Source organism: Zootoca vivipara, chromosome 6, assembly GCF_965207765.1.
Source record: "Zootoca vivipara chromosome 6, rZooViv2.hap1.1, whole genome shotgun sequence".
NCBI classification, from domain to species: Eukaryota; Metazoa; Chordata; class Lepidosauria; order Squamata; family Lacertidae; genus Zootoca; species Zootoca vivipara.
In genome coordinates, this window is record NC_142589.1 from 50,852,322 (window position 1) to 50,871,292 (window position 18,971).

General features: G+C 48.2%; 1 protein-coding gene across 1 annotated transcript in view; it reads left to right on the forward strand.

Moving 5' to 3' along the window:
• The window catches only part of PEPD (peptidase D), a 129,490-nt gene extending 111,497 nt beyond the window's left edge, over positions 1-17,993 (forward strand). Inside the window, exons 12-15 of the mRNA XM_035120425.3 lie at positions 2,874-3,022; positions 11,741-11,925; positions 13,694-13,885; positions 17,372-17,993. Of these exons, the coding sequence (XP_034976316.1) occupies positions 2,874-3,022; positions 11,741-11,925; positions 13,694-13,885; positions 17,372-17,512 (667 nt within the window). The 3' untranslated portion in view covers positions 17,513-17,993. The remainder of the gene's footprint in view (positions 1-2,873; positions 3,023-11,740; positions 11,926-13,693; positions 13,886-17,371) is intronic.
• Positions 17,994-18,971: the final 978 nt, after the last annotated feature.

Genomic DNA, 18,971 nt, shown 5'->3' on the forward strand with positions numbered 1-18,971 from the left:
GGGGAGGAGGCTTTCAGTGGCTACTAGCCATGATGGCTAAACTCTGCCTCCAGAATGGGAGGCAGCAATGCTTCTGAGTGCCAGCTGCTGCAAACCACAGGAGGGGAGAGTGCCCTTCTGCTCGGGTCCTGCCTGCCAGTTTCCCAGAGGGATCTGGTTGGCCACTATAAGAACAGAGGATGCTGGACCAGATGGGCCATTGGCCTGATCCAGCAGGCTCTTCTTATGTTCTTATGTTCCTTCATGTTCTGGCACTCCAAGTCTCTGAGCCTGGGCTCTCTGTCAGAGACGGTGGCAGCTGGAATGCGGTAGGGCCTGACAATGCAGGCTCGGCCTTGCCTGACCTCCCATGGTTCCCTTGAGGGAGATCCAGGTCCTCCTCCGATCAGGACTCCTGCAGCAGAGGCTTGGTATCACCAGCTGTGTCTCCGCCAGAGTTCGGTAACGTGGGTGTGCCTTCTCCCTGGAAGGAGCAGGCACCAAGGCAACCTCCTCTGAGAGCAGGAAACCTCTCTGTGCCTCTGCACTGGGAGCAATTGCAGAGGCCATGCCCAGAGTGATCTACCCCCCCCCCCTCCGACTGAACTGAAGTGGGTTCAGAACTGTCTCGTGCAGAGATGCAGCATTCAGACTCCTCCCATCACGCATCCTTTGGCTTTGCAGGCACTTGTAATTACTTCCCAGTTCGGGAGTGGCTGATCCTGGGGGCTGGCTGACTTGGTCAGCACCCAAGGAGCTAGAACCATGGAAGCACTGGATTGTAGTTGGAAGGGACTCAAAGGGACATCAAGTCCAGCCCCCTGCAATGCAGGAAACACAGCTGCCTCTGCACATCAGCCAGGCCTCTCAGGGGTTGGCTGCAAGCTGTTGGAAAGCTGGCTCATACTAAGGTGCTTGTGTTAAAAAGCCAGTACAACTTCCCCAACTGGCAGGAAGTATCCTTGGCTTGTGGGGACTGCATCCCCCAGCATCTGAGTCGCATTTTGGACCGTCTGTGGAAAAGGTGGGCCATTGTGAGTCCAGTCTTGTCATTGCTCCCCAAGGGCCTGGGCCATGCGGATCCTTCCTTAGCTGGCAAAGTTAAGCAACAGCATTGAAGTCGTCCTCTGCGGGCAAAGAGAGCTTGTGCACTGTTTTAAGAAAATGCAATCAGCTGCTCCATGTGCTGCCCAATGCCGGCTGCCTTACTCACCGAGACAAAACGGGAGGCACACTGACCTTTCCTGTACATGCGGCGGGCGTGATGCTATTTACAGTAAAAGTCCATACTCCAAAGGCTGGCTTTTGCCCTACTTATTTTAATCACCACTTGTTTGATCAGCACACTGGGAACGACGTGTCCCCCACCTGGTGCCGGGAGTCAGGCACGAGAGACCCAGGGAGGAAGGAGGATGGGCCTGGCCAGTACTGGAAGTCTTAAGAAATCTGCTTGATACAAGATCACCAGCTGGCATCATAGAATCATAGAACCATAGAGTTGGATGGCATCCCCAAGGGTCATCTAGCCCTTGCAATGCAGGAATCAAAGCTCAGGGATCCCTGGTAGATGGCCATCCAGCCTCTGCTAGGGTGAAGGTAGCTCACCACCTTCTCAGAGAGTCCATTCCACTGTTGCAACAGCTCTCTTCCCATGAGAGGAGAAGAGAATAAGTCACTGTTCTCGTCAGAAGTCGCTGATAGCCCTACTGTTGTTCAAACAAATTTAACTCCTGAAGAATAATAGGAAGGGTACCCTGTTTGCGATTAAGTCTGGATTTAAGAGACTCTAAACTGTCAACAGAGTCCACTTGAGCCATTCTCCCGAAGGCCAGCACACTTTAAGATGCCAGATTTTTGTCCATTCAGACTGGTCTGTTGGTTGCAGGCAGGCAACTGGTGGTGGCAGATCTCACCTTGGGGGATGAGCAGGCGAATGTTGTTGGGGGCCTGTAATAGTGGATATGGGGACAGAGCTGGCATCCGGGTGCATTGCAGGGTCTGCTACGGGGAATATGGGAAACTGTCTTATGCTGAATCCAACGGCTGGTCCACCTACCTCAGTATTGTCTACACCAGGCACCCCCAAACTGTGGCCCTCCAGATGTTTTGGCCTAAAGCTCCCATGATCCCTATCTAACAAGACCAGTGGTCTACACTGACTGGCAGCAACTTTCTGGGATTTCAAACTGGGGTCATTCCCATCTGTTCCTGAAGATGCCGGGAATTGAACCTGTGACCACCTTCTGCATGTAAAGCAGATTCTCTGCCACTGAGCTGCAATCGGACCTTTCACGTCATGGGCCCAGCCCTTTGTTTTATGTTGCTGTTGGGTATCAGCTTGTTTTTATTCCTTCGATTTCTGCAGCAGGTTCCTCCAAGGAGTTCAGGGTGACTTGACCAGGCTCCTGCTCCCATTCTTACAACCTTCCTGGGAAGTCGGTTAGGCTGAGGGATGAGTAAAACTGGCAGAACTGGCACTATTACAGGTGTCACATAGTCCTCGTTCTGCATTTGCAAGAACCTGATTGTTCAGTGTGGCAGCCCCTACACTTTGGAACTCCCTGCCTATTGATATCAGGCAGGTGCCTTCAATGTAACTTTTTTGGCGCCTGGTCAAAACATTCTTGTGCCTTTCTTATTGATCATTTTATAAATTTTGTCTTTTTTGCAAACTACTTTGAGAAGGTTTTTTTTTTTAACAATCAAGCGATGTAGCAATCTTATTTAAAAAATAAATAATTTTGAGGATGGGGCAGATTGCCTAGTACCTGGAGATTAACTTTCAGGTGCTGCTGAACCTTGAATCCAGGTCCAAGTTGAGCTTAGGGGGGAGAGAATCTTCCTGTCCTTAATGCCCTTTCCTCCCAGGTGCTAAACTTCTCTCTTCCCTACAGCCTCTTTGACATGGGAGGCGAGTACTATTGCTATGCCTCAGACATCACCTGCACATTTCCAGCAAATGGGAAGTTCACCCCCGACCAGCGGGCGATCTATGAAGCTGTGCTGAAGTCAAACCGGGCTGTGCTAAGCGCCATCAAGCCAGGTAAGAAGAAGGGGGGGGGAATACATCAACAGAACAGAAGGAGCCTCTGTGGAAGTCGCCCTGCCAGAGGCTGCTGTGTGTACGATGCACCCTAGACTCGCTGGGGGTGATGCTTAGCCCTCGTGGTTTGGAGTGGGCTGGCCATGCTTCACACTGTGTGGCCCCAGATTGAGGAGATGGGCTGCCCGCTTTGTGCCACTGCTAGCAGACAGACAGCCCCCTCTGCATACCCCCTGTCTTCCATTAATCAGGACTCTTTTCAACTCTTCCCTCCACTGCTTAAAATCTGCAGCAGATTTGCTTAGCTCTGCTCGGACTGAATGGTACATGGAGTAATGCTGCTTTAAACAGTCACACCTTCCCCCAAATAATTCTGGGAGCTGTAGTTTGATAAGGGTGCTGAGAATTGTTAGGAGACCCTTATTCCCCTCCGCAGGTCTACATTCCCAGAATGGTTTAACAGTAATAGAATTGGAGAATTGGAGAATTGGAATTGGAAGGGGCCCAAGAGTCCACCACAGGCTTTCTCAAACTCGGCCCTCCAGATGTTTTTGGCCTACAACTCCCATGATCCCTCGCTAGCAGGACCAGTGATCAGGAATGATGGGAATTGTAGTCTCAAAACATCTGGAGGGCTGAGGTTCTACCGCCTTCCAAGGCAGTCGGTTCCACTGTCAAACAGCTCTTGCTGCCAGAATGTTCTTCTTGATGTCTAGTGTGGAACTCCTTTCCTTTAACTTGAATCCATCGATTTGCAAGCTGCCCTCTGGAGCAGCAGAGAACAAGCTTGCTCCACCTTCCAGGTGAGAGCCCTTTAGATATTTGAAGATGGCTCTCATGTCTCCTCTCAGTCTCCTTCTTTTCCAGGATAAACATACCCAGCTCCCTCCCTAGCATCAATTGCTCTTCCTAGGGAAATCTGGGGAATAGTAACTCTGGGGAGCGGAATAACAACTCCTAACAACTTTTTGACATTCCACCTAGAGGTCAGCCTGTTGGTGTCAGGCTGAGGAACCCTGGCCTGTGGTAAAGGATTCTGAGACACATTTTTACCTCTGCTACTGGAGGCAGTATGCCTCTTAATTCTGGTTGGTGGGAATGGTAAATTGGGAGAGGATCCTTGCAGTCGGAACCTGCTTGCAGGCTTCCTATAGGGGCCATCTGGTCTGCTGCTCTCAGAACAGGATGCTGGACTAGATAGGCCATTGGCCTGATCCACCAAGGCAGTTCTCTGTGATCTTAATCCAGGTTACAGGCCAGGCCTCCTTGTGGCTCTTCAACAAACAGCCTCCCCCCCCCACCTGGTTCTTCCCAGATGTTTTAGACTACAACTGCCACCAGCCAGGCTAGCCACATGGGAGTTGTAGTGATCTTCCGGCTACTCTGCTAGCCTTTGTTTAATTAATTTTTTTAATCCGACAAGCAGGATAAAAACGTGTCAAAAAATTAGGAATGAAGTACTTGGCGGAAGGTGGGTTTGCATTTCATCCTCGCCCTTCCCCACCCATATGTACCATTTTTTAATGAACATCATAATCCCATTCTTCTTGCTTTGCGGTTTCCTATTGTATCAAACCAGATCTCCCGGTATGAGAGCATTGACACCCCTCCCCACACACACACACCCCGCCCACGTTCCAATTAAAAGCTATTTTGTCTCGCAAACGCCTCCTGAGGAAAGGAGCAAGCAGAGCCAACTTGGCAACAGGTCGCCTCTCCCTATCTCTCCTCCGCTTATTTATAGCCTCGTGTGCCCCCAAGTCCCAGCTGAACTGACATGGCACTTGGACGCTCGCTGGGCAAAAGGCGGCTGTTGCGCTGATGGATGCTGTTTGCTTCCACAAAGTATGAAAAAATGTGAAAGGGCTTCCAAATATGCTCAGATGTCATTGCTGTTTTTCCACCCAGCCAGCATTTATTTATTTTTAAATTATGTTACTGGCAGCTGCGCATCTAGAGAACCAGATTGTCAAAAAGAGTTTCATGGCCAGGTTTGCGCATGATGCTCAGTGCATCGCCTGGAAGCAGTACACTGGCATGGGAGAGTGGCGGGGTTTCATAAGGCCACAGTGGGTGGTGGTGGTGGTGGTGGTAGGGAATTCCCACCTTTCCCTCTCCAGCCCCAGTTCCAATTAGAATTGCGATTCCTCCTTCCATGTGCTGATAACAGGACTGGACAAATCCATGGAGGAGGGAATGCGATCAGTGGTGCTCGGTTAATGCTTGCTAGTTTTCCCATTCAAGCATCCAGTTGGGTCATTGGCATGGGGAGAGTCTTGGGGGGGGCATATCGAGAGGCCTGGGGTTCCCCATCCCTATCCTGGTGGTTTGTGCTGCATGAATTGGGTCTGTTAGTCTCCTCGATGCTGCTGTTAAGCAGGGTAAGGTGTCTCCAAGTCTTTGGGATGAAACAGCCTCCTCTGTTCGCTTGCTTTCAGAGCCCTTTTCTAAGGTGTTCCTTTGTTTATAGCATTTTTTATCTCCCTCTTTAGCAGGAAAAAAAAAAGTTTACAAATTGTTTGTGAGAAGGCAGTCCCTGCTCTTGGGCTTGCAATATGAAAGACACAACACGAAAGGGGCGGGGAGGTTTAGGAGGGAGGAGGAAAGCAAGTAAACTCTGCACTATTTCGTAGCACAGAGTTGCTGGCCAGCTGGATTGGAAAGATTCCAAGGAGACGAGGAGTCAGACGTTGCAGAGTTGATGGAGAGGCTCTGCAGTCCTTTCTTCCTCTTCTTGTACTCTGACAGAAAGGATGACAGTTGAGGGAGGAGCCTTCTGGAGTTGGTATTTTAGCAGAGTCAGTGCCAGGGCCCCTGCAGGACCACCTTTCTCCTCCTGCAGCCTGAAAGTCACCTTGAAATCTGCCTTCACTGTGCTAGCCCTCTGTAACGCCTAAATGGCTTCTGAGGCCGTAATCTCTTTGCTAACTAATCCATATTCCAGTGTCAAACACAGTTACTTTGTTTGCCCAAGGCTACGGTCAATGTTGTGGCAGTCAAGCAGCCCTTGCTATAGCTGGAGAGGGAGAGAGAGAGAGAGAGAACTGGGTGGGGAGACGGTAGAAGGTGTGTCATGTCCAGGCTCATCGTGCTTCCACCGATGCTCAGGAAGAAGCAGTGGAACCATAGTGAGCCATGCTCATTGGGTGAGAAGGTCATCCATTGGTTCACTGACCTACATCGGACGGTATCCTATTTGGTGGTGAATTAAGAATGAAGCAGACGCCTCATCAGCAGATTTCCCCTTAGGACAGACGTCTCATGCGACAGCAGTCCAAAGTCCAAGGGTTCTCCAATCAGGCTATGTAAACCTGGCCCTCCAGTGGCTGACAGCTGGCTGGCAGGCTGGCTGGTTGGCTGATGAACTTCCCAGTATTGGGGAGCATTTTACAAGGTTCCAGGTGGGTCGGGGGGATGGATCTATAAGCAGCCCAGTGGAGAGCAATTCACTAAAACCTGGGGAGCGTTTCACCAATGTGAGACAGGGTGGTGTAGTGGTTAGAGCAGCCTTTGCCAACCGGACACCTGAAAGAAGTGTGTAGTATGGAGACTTGCCTCTGCTTCCTCTGACCATCTCAGGTGCCCTGTGCAAAGTGGGGAATTGGGGGGGGCAGCAAACGCCTGACCACACCACCCTCAGGAGCTTGTCCTGTTTCAAATGAGTATCTGCGGATGATTCCTTTAGTCATCGGGAATGCAGGCAGCTAAGAAGATTTTTTTTTCCTTGTGAGAGTATCCTGTGCCTTGGGAGAGGGGGATTAGTCTTATAAGGGGCCTAAAATTGCTTCTCTAATTAAAGCTGAATATTCCTGAGCTGCATGCAAAAATAATGAAGAGTCCTCTATGACTTTAGGACCCTGAGCCTTTTAATTTAGAGGGGCGGGTGGGTTTGGTGGGAAGGATGAAAAATCTGACATCTCTCAGAGCATAATATATTAATGCGTCTCTGAGAACCTCCTTAATGAAAACGGGTAGCCAGTAAAAGGAAAGGAGATGTGCAACTTTTGCAAAGTCTTTTTGGCCTCAGCCTAACTTTTAATGTGGCATCAGGGCCTCTCATGTAAAAAAGCTGGTGTTAATTAGATCCTCTTCTGAATTCTTCTCAAGTTCTGGTCTGCAAAGTTTTTTTTTGGGGGGGGGGGACGACTCTCAAGGAACTCTGCTTTTCCAGGGTGATGCCAGCTCTAGTCACTGGGATTCTTTGATCATACTATCAATTTCAGCACCAAAGTGCAACCTCATTTTGTCAAGATCAAAGCAAACTGAGCCAGTCTTGGGCCAGCTTCCTCATTTCTTAGCATTGTGTGATATATGGAAGCGTAAAGAGATTAAAAAAAAAAAAAACCCTTCCTCTGATTTCCACACTTTTAGCCAAATTATTAGTACATGTGAAAAGGATCTAGGGGTCTTAGTAGACCACAAGCTTAGCATGAGTCAACAGTGTGATACAGTAGCAAAAAAAAAAGTTATTGCAGTTCTCGGCTGCATCAATGGAGCTCTAGTGTCCAGTTCCAGGGAAGTAATAGTGCCACTCTATTCTGCCTTGGTCAGGCCAGACCTGGAGTCCTGTGTCCATTTTCTGGGCACCACAGTTTAAGATGGATATTGACAAGCTGGAACATGTGCACAGGAGGGTGGCCAAGATGATAAAGGGCCTGGAAACCAAGCCTTATGAGGAACAGTCGAGGGAATTTGGGCATGTTTAGCCTGGTAAAGAGGAGAATGGGGTTTTTTGAACAGAGGTTGGGTTGTCAAATATTATTTAGCTGTGATTCCATCATTCTGCCTGGACACTGAGGTCCAGCACCGAGGGCCTTCTGGCGGTTCCCTCGTTGCAAGAAGCCAAGTTGCAGGGAACTAGGCAGAGGGCCTTCTCGGTGGTGGCGCCTGCCCTGTGGAACGCCCTCCCAACAGATGTCAGAGAGGAAAACAACTACCAGACTTTTAGAAGACATCTGAAGGCAGCCCTGTTCAGGGAGGCTTTTAATGTTTAATAGATTACTGTGTTTTATTTTTCTGATGGAAGCAGCCCAGAGTGGCTGGGGAAACCCAGCCAGATGGGCGGGGTATAAATAAATTATTATTATTATTATTATTATTATTATTATTATTATTATTATTATTATTCCTGCTTTGCCGGGGGTTGGACTAGATGACCCTTGGGTGCATCCCAACTCTACAAGTCTATGATTCTGCAATTCCCAAAGGTATGTGGCTGAGGGTCCTCTGCCTCTCTGCATAATACCGTAGGAGCAGACAGAGCCTCCCATCTCAGATGAAGTCATTGCCCCACAGTCTTTATTCTCAGGTGCTGCCTTTTGTTGTTGTTGTTTAGTTGTTTAGTCGTGTCCGACTCTTCGTGACCCCATGGACCAGAGCACGCCAGGCACTCCTGTCTTCCACTGCCTCCTGCAGTTTGCTCAGACTCATGTTCGTAGCTTCAAGAACACTGTCCAACCATCTCGTCCTTTGTCATCCCCTCCTCCTTGTTCCCTCCATCTTTCCCAACATCAGGGTCTTTCCGAGTGAGTTTTCTCATCTCATGAGGTAGCCAAAGTATTGGAACCTCAGCTTCAGGATCTGTCCTTCCAGTGAGCACTCAGGGCTGATTTCCTTAAGAATGGATAGGTTTGATCTTCTTGCAGTCCATGGGACTCTCAAGAGTCTCCTCCAGCATCATAATTCAAAAGCATCAATTCTTCAGCGATCAGCCTTCTTTATGGTGCAGCTCTCACTTCCATACATCACTACTGGGAAAACCATAGCTTTAACTATATGGACCTTTGTCGGCAAGGTGATGTCTCTGCTTTTTAAGATGCTGTCTAGGTTTGACATTGCTTTCCTCCCAAGAAGCAGGCGTCTTTTAATTTTGTGACTGCTGTCACCATCTGCAGTGATCATGGAACCCAAGAAAGTAAAATCTCTCTCTGCCTCCATTTCTTCCCCTTCTATTTACCAGGAGGTGATGGGACCAGTGGCCATGATCTTAGTTTTTTTGATGTTGAGCTTCAGACCATATTTTGCGCTCTCCTCTTTCACCCTCATTCAAAGGTGCTCCCTTTATATATGTATAAAAGTATTGATTCCAAAATAGCTAACATCCTGGAACCCTTCCATACGGACACCGACATACTGTTTTCAGTAATTTCTATTGTGTCTATGTAATGAGGTTTTTCTTGCATTCATTTATTCATTTGATAAAACTATTTATAGATTCCTGTTCTTAAAAAAAAAAATCAGAGCAGTTTACAACAGCTGCACATTAAACCACACAACAAAACAAATGTGAAAATCAGAAATCGGCTAACTTTAAACAGTTTAAAGGACTACCTTGGAAGACGGGGAACTCTCCTTCCTTTGAGGTTTTAAAACAGAGGTTGGATGGCCATCTGTCAAGGATTCTTTAGCTGCAATTCCTGCATTGCAGAGGGTTGGGCTAGATGACCCTTGTGGACCTTTCAGCTCTGTGATTCTGTGAATGTTGAACAGCTGTGTTGCCCACACCACGCACCGGGTAAAAAAAGGATGATCTGTTACTGGCCTTTATTCCAGAGAGGTAGGACAAGGGTAATTTTTTATTGGTGCTGAGCTAGGGGAGTGTTCCTCCCTTCTGATTATTTTCAGCACAGTGTGTGTGTGTGTTTCTTTTTTAAAAAAGTTAACATAATTCAGACAAGATATGCCCCCACCCCCCAAAGCTGCCTCCCCCACTGAGCGGGGTAAAGCAAATGTAAACTGGGAGGGCCTCTTGGATGCAAAAACTGCTGACTCGTACACGAGTGTGCCAAATCCGAACAAGGAAAGCGTTAGCTGCTAAACCTTCACCCCAGTTACCTTAGTTTGGAAACGGTCCTGTTGGGAGTGACTCAACCCCCCCACAGTGGGGGGGGGGAAAGGGAGCAGCGTGACGGCAGCCAGTGCGAAAAAGATGCCTCCGTGTGCGCAAGGCCGTGCAGTGCCCGTCACCAAGGGAACAATGTGCTCTGTGTCACCACAGCTTATTCAAAAGTAGTCCACCAGCAGATTTCGGAGTGCCTTTGTAGGATAAGTATCACTGTTCTTGAGGTTTTGGTTAAACACTCAGTCAGCCAAATGAAGTTTGCTCAGGATAGGGGGAAGGGTGTCGGCTGCTGGAGGGGCTTTAGTCAAGAGGGAAAGAGATGGGCAGGCAGCTCAAACTGCAGGTATTCCAAGCTGCTCACTGCAGAGAAAGGAAGCTTGCAGGTATGGATATTTTGGCACAGATCTGCACTGCATGCCAGTCAAAAGTCTTCCTGCCACTTGGCAGGATGATGTTCTGGGTGAAAGACCTCAACCCAGGGACATTTGGGGGAATCTGAATGGCCTTAGGGAGATGGAGAGCGAACAGGGAGGGATGGAAGGTGGACCCATTAGTGTTGATAGACTTTGCCAACCTAGTAGACTCCATATATTTTGGACTAGAGCTCCCATCAGCCTCACCTAGCATTGCTGTGCTCCCATTAGCCCCAGCATCATACATAGAGCTCTGCTAGCTGGGGCTGATGGGAGTTGCAATCCAAAACATCTGGAGGGTGCCAGATTGGGGATGGCTGGCCTGGACATTCACAAAACGGGCTGTGTTCATTCAAATGACACGAGAGGAAAGAAGTGGGTGAGTGGGTGATCTATTTGAATCTTAAATAAGATCAGTCTTCCAAATACAATATAAAACACATAACAGAAGTGATGGTAGCTTTGTGGATTTGCTAGTGTTTATGGGTCGGGGTTGGGTAGGGAAATATTTCCCGCTGGACAGTGAGAATTTGGGTGGGGGAGGGAATTGTTCTCCACAATGCTGGGCTGGGTAAGCAGGAAGACCTGTTGGCTGGAGAGAGAGGATGTGAGATTTCTGTGCTCCCTCAAATGAGGGGTTGGCAGAGTTGTGGAGGCGAGAGTGGTTGAGGGAAAGACTTCATTAAATTGTGAGCCTTCTGGGGAAATTAGCAGGAAGGTGGACACAGAGAGAAACTCAATTATTCATTCTTAGGATGAGGAATAAGACACGTACAGGTGGCATTAATTTGCTTAGTCATCTGATTTATTGCTTTGGTATCCTTGCATCCTTTCTTGGAGGCAGTATTTGTGACATGTCCCTCATGTTGCCCTTCCTGGAACCACGTGGGTCACGTTTAACTGAAAGGATCGTCTCTGGCCCAAGTACTCCTAGTGAGCTTTAGGGTTAAGTTTATGCCCTGGTCTCCCAATCCCAAGTCCAATGTAGAAATGGACCCAAGTGATGTGTGGAGCACATTAACACCCCACGAAGACTGCGAAGGTGCTGTTGCATTAGTTAGCTGTCTGCGTGGGTCGTCTTAAAGCATTAGTGAGGAACCCTTGGCCCTCTTGGGACCCCAACTCCCATAAGCCCCAGCCAGCAGGGATGATAGGAGTTGTAGTTCAGCAACATCTGGGGGGCCCAAAGATTCCCCACCTTTGCTCTAAAAGCAAAGGCATCTGGTATCTCTTTTACTTTAAAGGAAAAAATGTTATATGTCTTTATTTCCCATTTTTTATTTTGTTTGTTTGCTGAGTAACATTTCTTTATTCTTTAAAGCATCATTTGTATTAAAAACTCTGCCCTTGGGTGGGTGCACTTCTGCTGCTGTGTCTCCCCCCCCCCAAATTTCCTCTTTAAAAGAGGGGGAGAAACATTTAAATAATAGTTAATGGCAGCCGTTTTTCTCTGCTCCCCTGAAGGAGTCTCCTGGCCTGATATGCACCGTCTGGCGGACCGAATCCATCTGGAAGAGCTCACAAAAATTGGCATCCTCCGAGGCAACATTGATGACATGGTGAAGGTTCATCTGGGTGCGTTATTTATGCCCCACGGGCTTGGACACCTCCTTGGGATCGACGTGCATGATGTGGGAGGCTACCCAGAGGTCAGTATCGGAGTGTCTCCAAGGGTGCCAGTTAAATCACCAGGATTGCAAAAGGGGAATCAAAATATCTGGAAACGCTCAAGTCGGCATGCCTCTGTCCCCCTTCTTCCACGTGCCCCGCCACCTCCAAACAGCTGCGTGTGTTTACTTGTTTATGCAAACACGCATAGTGCTTTGCCAGCCTGCTATCGGGCTTTCAAATCCTATTGTAGAAGCCGCAAACTAAAGCATGAGCAACAACAAACAAATTAATTGCAGAACCTGCCAGAAGGCAACCCAAGCAAGGCAGGAAAGTCAGATCACTATTTCTCCAGGGATGGAGAATAGTCTTTCAGCTCAAGAGCCCCACACCACCTTCTGGGCAGCCTCCCCAGAGCCAGAGGCAAAAGTGGACAGAGCAACAAATGTCAATTCTGCCTTTGTAGAGCAAGCTAGTTTCTGCACAATGTGTCCTCCACCCAGGCAAGCAAAAGCAAGGGCTCAAGGATACAGCCAGGCAAAAAAGCACACGGGGGGGGGGTGAAAATGGGTGCAGGAGATGCTCCAAAGGTCAGGTGGAGAGGCCTGGAGGGCCACACTTACCCCTCAAGGGCCTGCGGTTTTTACAATCCCTGTTCTGAAGCCCTGCTAGGAAAGGTCAGATTCTCTCAAGTGTTTTGAAGGGGGAGAGTCAGACAGATGGGCTTCCCAGAGGAGGGATTCCCAAAGACATAAACTACCTGCTTCCACGTACCAAGGCATATGTGAGATTGCAGACTTTAGAGCTGAAGAAGCGGCCTTTTCCATGCACCTGGACACCTTCCTAGGTCCTCTCTTCAAGGGTTTTGCCAGTTGCCTCCCTTCGTTTTACACACACACACACACACACACACACACACACACACACACACACCAATTCTGCCCTGCTTTCTTAAGAGAATGAAGTCAGTGGAAGGCAGGCCAACTGATTCTGGGGCAGGGGGAGCAGTAATTGCATTCCCTCCTCCTGGGCCCTTCTGGGGATCCTGCCTGTGCATTGGCCCGGCCCGGCCATCATATCCAGTTAGTAGAAATTGATCATTCATCACTGGGGGGGGGGGTGCTTCGAGCGATGGACTCAAGAGAACCTGGATGTGTTTGGTTTTGTGTTCCAAGCATCTTCAGCTTTATTTTTCAGATTAAAAAAGGCTGGTGGCCCAGGGGTCCAGCCGCTAATTTAATTCTTTCCAGATCATGGACTTCATTAATCCACGAGATTAGGCACTCTTAGCTCTTCAGTGTATTCCTGGGTGGGATGGGGCTGGGAGCCCAAGGGGCAGCGAGGAAATTACATGGTCCTTCTCATTCTCGCTGGGCATTTCCCACCACCTCTGTCCATCCGAACAGTTCAGGCCTCGAATGTGTGGGTGTCAGCTGGTCGCAGCTAGCTTTTCTTCCTGTTAAATTTTAGGAACATTTTAAGTGGGGAAAGAAATGCTATTCCGCCCAGTAAAGAAATTTGAGAAGCACGACAGACTGTGTCTGAACACAGTGGTCCAATTTAACCATATCAGGGGGAATGTGTATTTATTTCATTTATATCCCACCTTTTCCTCCAAGTTGCTCAGGGTGGAGTAACTAGTTCTCCGTTCCTTGTTTCGTCCTCACAAGAACCCTGTGAGGGAGGTTAGCCTAAGAGACAGCGACTGGCCCAAGGTCACCCAATGAGCATCATGGCGGAGTTGGGATTCGAACCCTGCTCTCCCAGGTTCTGCTCAAACACTCTAACCATTATGCCGCACTTTCCTAGGGTGTGGAACGCATTGACCTTCCGGGGCTGCGGAGCCTGCGCACTGCCCGCCTCCTTGTCCAAGGCATGGTGCTGACGGTGGAGCCTGGCATCTACTTCATCGACCACCTCTTGGACCAGGCCCTGGCTAACCCTGCCCAGGCTTGCTTCATCAATAACGAAGTTCTGTCGCGCTTCCGGGGTTTTGGCGGGGTGAGTCACTTGCTTTTAGCGCCTCTTAGGGCAGAGATATCTGCCATTGGGTGTCTTGCCTCGCGTGGAGCTTGCAGCCTTAGGTACTGTGTAAAGTTTACAGCAGCCCTTCAAGCTAATCCTTCGGCTGCCATTGCGCTCCACATCACAGACAGAAAACCTGAGACAGAAAGTGGGTTTTCAAAAAATTATGTCCGAGGTGCGATTTGAACCATCGGTGTCTGGATTCACAGCTCAGCTTCTTAGCTGCTGGGCTTTGCTGGGCATCTGAATGGATCAGTTACTCAGTGTGTTTTCCTCCTGACACAAGCAACTGTTGTAGCAGAATCTCTCATTCCTAGGCCTCCCATAGCAGGAGATTTCAAGATCACGGGCACCAGTTTCATGGATAAAGTGCCTTTGGCCCATTGTGTCCTGCCAAATAGCAGAGTTTCTTCTGCAATTAAGGTTCACAGTCAATTTTACTTTAATTGCATGGTTTGCAACCATGGAAGGGGAGTGGACAAAGAAAACATGTCAGTATGAGGGGGGAGTCATCCAGACCACAACCCATCCCCCCTTGGTGGCAATCCTGGTGGGGGGGGATGAATGTGGGAGTCTCACATTCGTCCCCCTCCCCACCAACCAGTTAGCCACCCCTTAGGTTACAGGGTCAGCCAAAGGAGACCCCCCCCCATTGTGAAAAACTTAATATACGTACAGGGAGGCCCATGTGGGGATGGATGGACCTTCAAGTTGCCCATGATCCTAAGCAATGAAGGACTTTAAAGGTACTGTGACTGGTACTTTGAACTGGACCCCCGTTTTCTGAAGGAATTCAGCAATTTCTGCCAAAATGTGGGAAACATCCAACAGTTGGTTATATTCAGAATGGAAGAGCCCTTTCCTCATTTTGTGCAGCCTTGATACTTTCTGGGAGCAGAATGTAGTGCTGCGGGAATGGGGTGGACCTGCAAGAAATGAGCCCACAGAGAAGGAAAGTGTCCCCCCTGCCTGAAATCCCCCCCAATGATTTCACCCCGTCAAAGGGAATGGGGAATTCAGGCCCCTTTGCTGAAGCCGAGTTCCTCTCGCTACCTTTATACACCGAAGCTCCCTTGTTCCCTTAACAGCCAGCTCTCTGAGTCACTCGGTCCTGGCTTTGGCCTCAGCGCTTTGTAAGCCCTGTGTGCAGAGCATACAATCTTATCAAGCCGTGTGGGACTTTACCTTCTGCTGCTGGATTCTCTCCCCCCCGCTGGGTTGGAGAGGTCATCTTTGCTTTGCACTGTTCTTTCTTTATCAGCGCATGCAGGCCAGCCAGGATCCGAGGGGCTGACACCCTCCTCTTTTTAAAAAATGCAACTTTTGACGTACCAGCTGATTCTGCAGCGTCAGCCTGAAGGGTGCACCTCTTGGGCTGTGCATAGCTGCATCACTGCGGTTGACAGGAGCGAGTGTGGTTTGATTGCATCTTCCACAGCTTTAACTTGAGCAGCTGAAGGCCAGCTGGCTGAAATTGCACACAAGGTTTCCCCAGCACAAAACCTCTCTTACTTGCTCACCAGGCAAGGTCCTCTTGGCACACTAGCTCTGGAAGGGTGAGGATGCTCACACAGGGACAGTTCCAAGGGTTTGAGCATGCACATTTTTGTGTGCATGCATAACTCTTGGAACCGAAGGCCCGTGTAAGATGCGATTGTACTGTAATCTCTGGCTTCTCCCTGAGGCTGCTTAGGTCATTGGGCTCGTGAGCAGAGGCAGCCAGGAGTTGTTTGAGGGATGTGCCTTAAAAATAAGAGGCAAGATACAATATAACCCATGACAGGGCCTGTGACCTGTGCCTTTATAGTTTTCTGGGGGATTCATTTGTGTTAAAATGCTTGCAATAAATTGCAGCTAAAAGAGTTTATTTTTTTTTATAAAAAAAAAAGTCAGCCCCACCAACTCTTGCTTCTATGTAAATTTCTACAATTTTGAAACTGCATTTGTGCAATTTTGCAGGTGTGAGACATTTTTCACAGGTGCAAATCTGTCCACAGTGCTTGTTGTCTAAGAGGATTGCAGTCAACCCCAAGTTTTGTGTCTTCCATGGGACCTAGCAGTTTACATCAGCTGAAACAGCCGCATTAAATATGGTTACTTTTGTGGCTTGCCTGTTGCCACTGTGATTTCAGAAGAAGCAAGCCTTGAGAAATTGCCTTCTCTTTGGGGCAATGAATATCTCTCAGGAAGGTTTTGAGCAGGAAACGTAGAGGGTTTGCTGGTGGAACCAGACAGCTGTCACCCTCCTGGGTGTGAATTCTGGAAAGTTTATTTAATTCAGTTCTGTAATACACTTAAATTAATGTCAAATAAAGAAGATAATCTGGCAAATACCTCTTTGAACGCTTTAATAGGGCTCGATGACTCGCTCTGTTTGAACAAATGGACTATTTTGCAAGCAGAAGGACAAATGTTAAACTAGCATTATTTTTAGATTAAAATGCCCAGAGGTCAGAAACAATTAAAGCGCTTGTATGGTGGGAGTCACGGGGGTTTGTGTTCCTTTGGATTTGACACCTAGCTAAAATTGCTTTTATTGCAGCTTGGAGACTTACCTTTCTTTCTGATAAGATAAGGGATAATGACTTGAGTCTGCATATTTAACTGGCAGAGAAGATTAGAGCAGAACAGAAAATGGTCCGGCCTTTTCATGCGCACCCAGTGAAAATGGGAAAGGTTTCAAAGTTCTTGGTAACACTATCAGCTGTAAGCATCCGCTGTCATGGTTCTTTTTTTTTTTTAAAGAGAGAGAGAGAGAGCATTAAATTGGTGAACAGAGCTTCACGAATCTGCAGTGAAGCAGAGCAAGATGAAGATCAGGATTCTTGAGTAATGGTCTGCAAAGAGGGAGTGTGCTGGATGGTGTGAGGAGGATGTGCCCGTGTTGAGCAGTTTATGGAGGCAAGGTGGGCGGGGTTCTCTGTCCTGCGTAGGTTTTGCCTGAGCCGCAGCAAGTCTTCCCTCATTCGGCTCTCAGGGGTTTTGGTTCAGCGTTGCACCTCCATGCCGGCACATTAGATAAGCCATTCTGCCACACCCCTTTCCTTCCTGGCTGATGTAGGTGAGAGGCACAAAATGCTTGTGCCATGACCCATTTGGAAGAACCAGGTGCGCAAGTGAGAGGGAGCAAAGGACTGCGAGCTCACATATCCAATTGATTTCATTGTGGCAGCTGGGGGAACTGAATACAGCTCTCCCTCCCCAGATGATCAACAGTACTGGACTACCCGAGTAGGGGGCATAGGCCCCAGTTCCTCAGTGTGGGCTCTTACCCTGGAAAGAAAAGCGTATCCAGATTGTTACATGCATTTTATGGTGGCTTAGGAAGGGAAGGGGGGATCTATAGCTCTGTAGTTAGTTTTGAGCTCCCAAAGTCATCCTCTTCAACTGGGTGGGCCTCATGCAAGCCAGGCCATTGCTCTCTTCTTTCTGAGTGCTCAACCAGATGCTTGTTTTCCCCAGGTACGAATTGAGGATGACATTGCCGTGACAGCTAATGGGATGGAGCTGCTGACCTGCGTCCCCCGGACTGTGGAGGAGATTGAATCATTTATGGCTGAAGCTCAAGGGGTCACCAAATCCTTTGCTTCTATCTCCGTGTAACCGCTAGGATATTGGTTCCCCTCTTGCTGGCACTGCAGCATCTAAGGAAATGTGTCCAGTTTTGCAGGTGCTCCAGTGGGGTAAAGCAGCCACTTTATGGCAAAGGGGGAAATCCTTCATCACATGCCAGATGAAAAAATATTGTAAGCGACAATGCCTTAAGCTGATCATAGCCTTAGCCCTAACCATTTATTGCTTCTCTGCAAGCAGTCCAACCCTACTGATTCAAAGGATCTTTTTGAATTACAGTATGGACATATCCCCCATTTGGGAGACTTTGTAATTTTAAAGCTAATTTTTAAACAGATGACAAATTTCTCTTCTGATTTACGGCAGATTATATTGGCCTAATATAATGTAAAAAGGTAAAGGGACCCCTGGCCATTGGGTCCAATCGTGACCGACTCTAGGGTTGCGGCGCTCATCTCGCGTTATGTACTATTGGGCTAATAAATGCAGAAATAAAAACTTTGCCTTAAAACCACTACTTCCATTTCTTTCTCTGGAATTCTCTTTCCAGTATTGTGGAAGGCTGGGCTGCAAACTGTTTTTGTTTTTTAGTTATCAATCAATATTTACTGTTCTGGGGCAAGTTAATCTGTGGTCCCCTAACACTGAAGCAAATATAGACCTATTGACAGCAATCTCTGTAGACCTCTTCTTTGGAGGGTCCAAGGTGGGTCAGTCTTTAAATTTTGGGGAACACTTCCTCTGGTAATTCGGGAAATTATGCCAATGGGAAAGGGACTTCCTCTCACCCCCCCAAAAGGCTAGCCCTTCATGGTTAGCAGGAAGCAAGACTTAAGCAGAGGTCATCTCCAAGTTATTGGCACCAATATCCACCTCCAAAAAACACATCTTTTCCTCTCCTTAGCCAACAGGGAATTGCAGGTAGAAAACCACTTTATCTGCCAAATTGCTCTCCCACCCATCATCCTACAAGAGAAAAAGAGCAGGACATCAGTCAGGGATGTTGGAACACGCCTCATTTTTTTGTTCTGCTGCAGTTGGTTCATTTTGCACAAGTTTCTTCAGCCTTTCCTCCACTGATGCAGAAATATACAGTATTTCATGGTGCACAACAGACATACATATCTCTGCCATCAACAGACGTTTACACATCCATTACCTTCCCAGTGTGTTCCCTTTCAAAGTTAAATTAATTCCCTGCTGGACTTTAGTAGCAAAAGCAGAGTCATGTCACAGCTTAAAGATAAAGTTAATGAAGTGGCTGCTAACCCATTGCAAGCCATCCATGGCAGCAAGTCTCACCATATGTACTGTACTCAGAAGTTAAGTCCTGCTGAATTTAATGAGGCTTACTCCCAGGTACATGAAGTCATGAGTGCAGCCTCTAGCTAGCCTGATTTCACAGTTCAGCATGAACATACATCATTCTGTTCCATCAGCCCAAGCATTAGAGAGGGAGAGTTTAGCACCCTGTCAACACTTTGGTTTA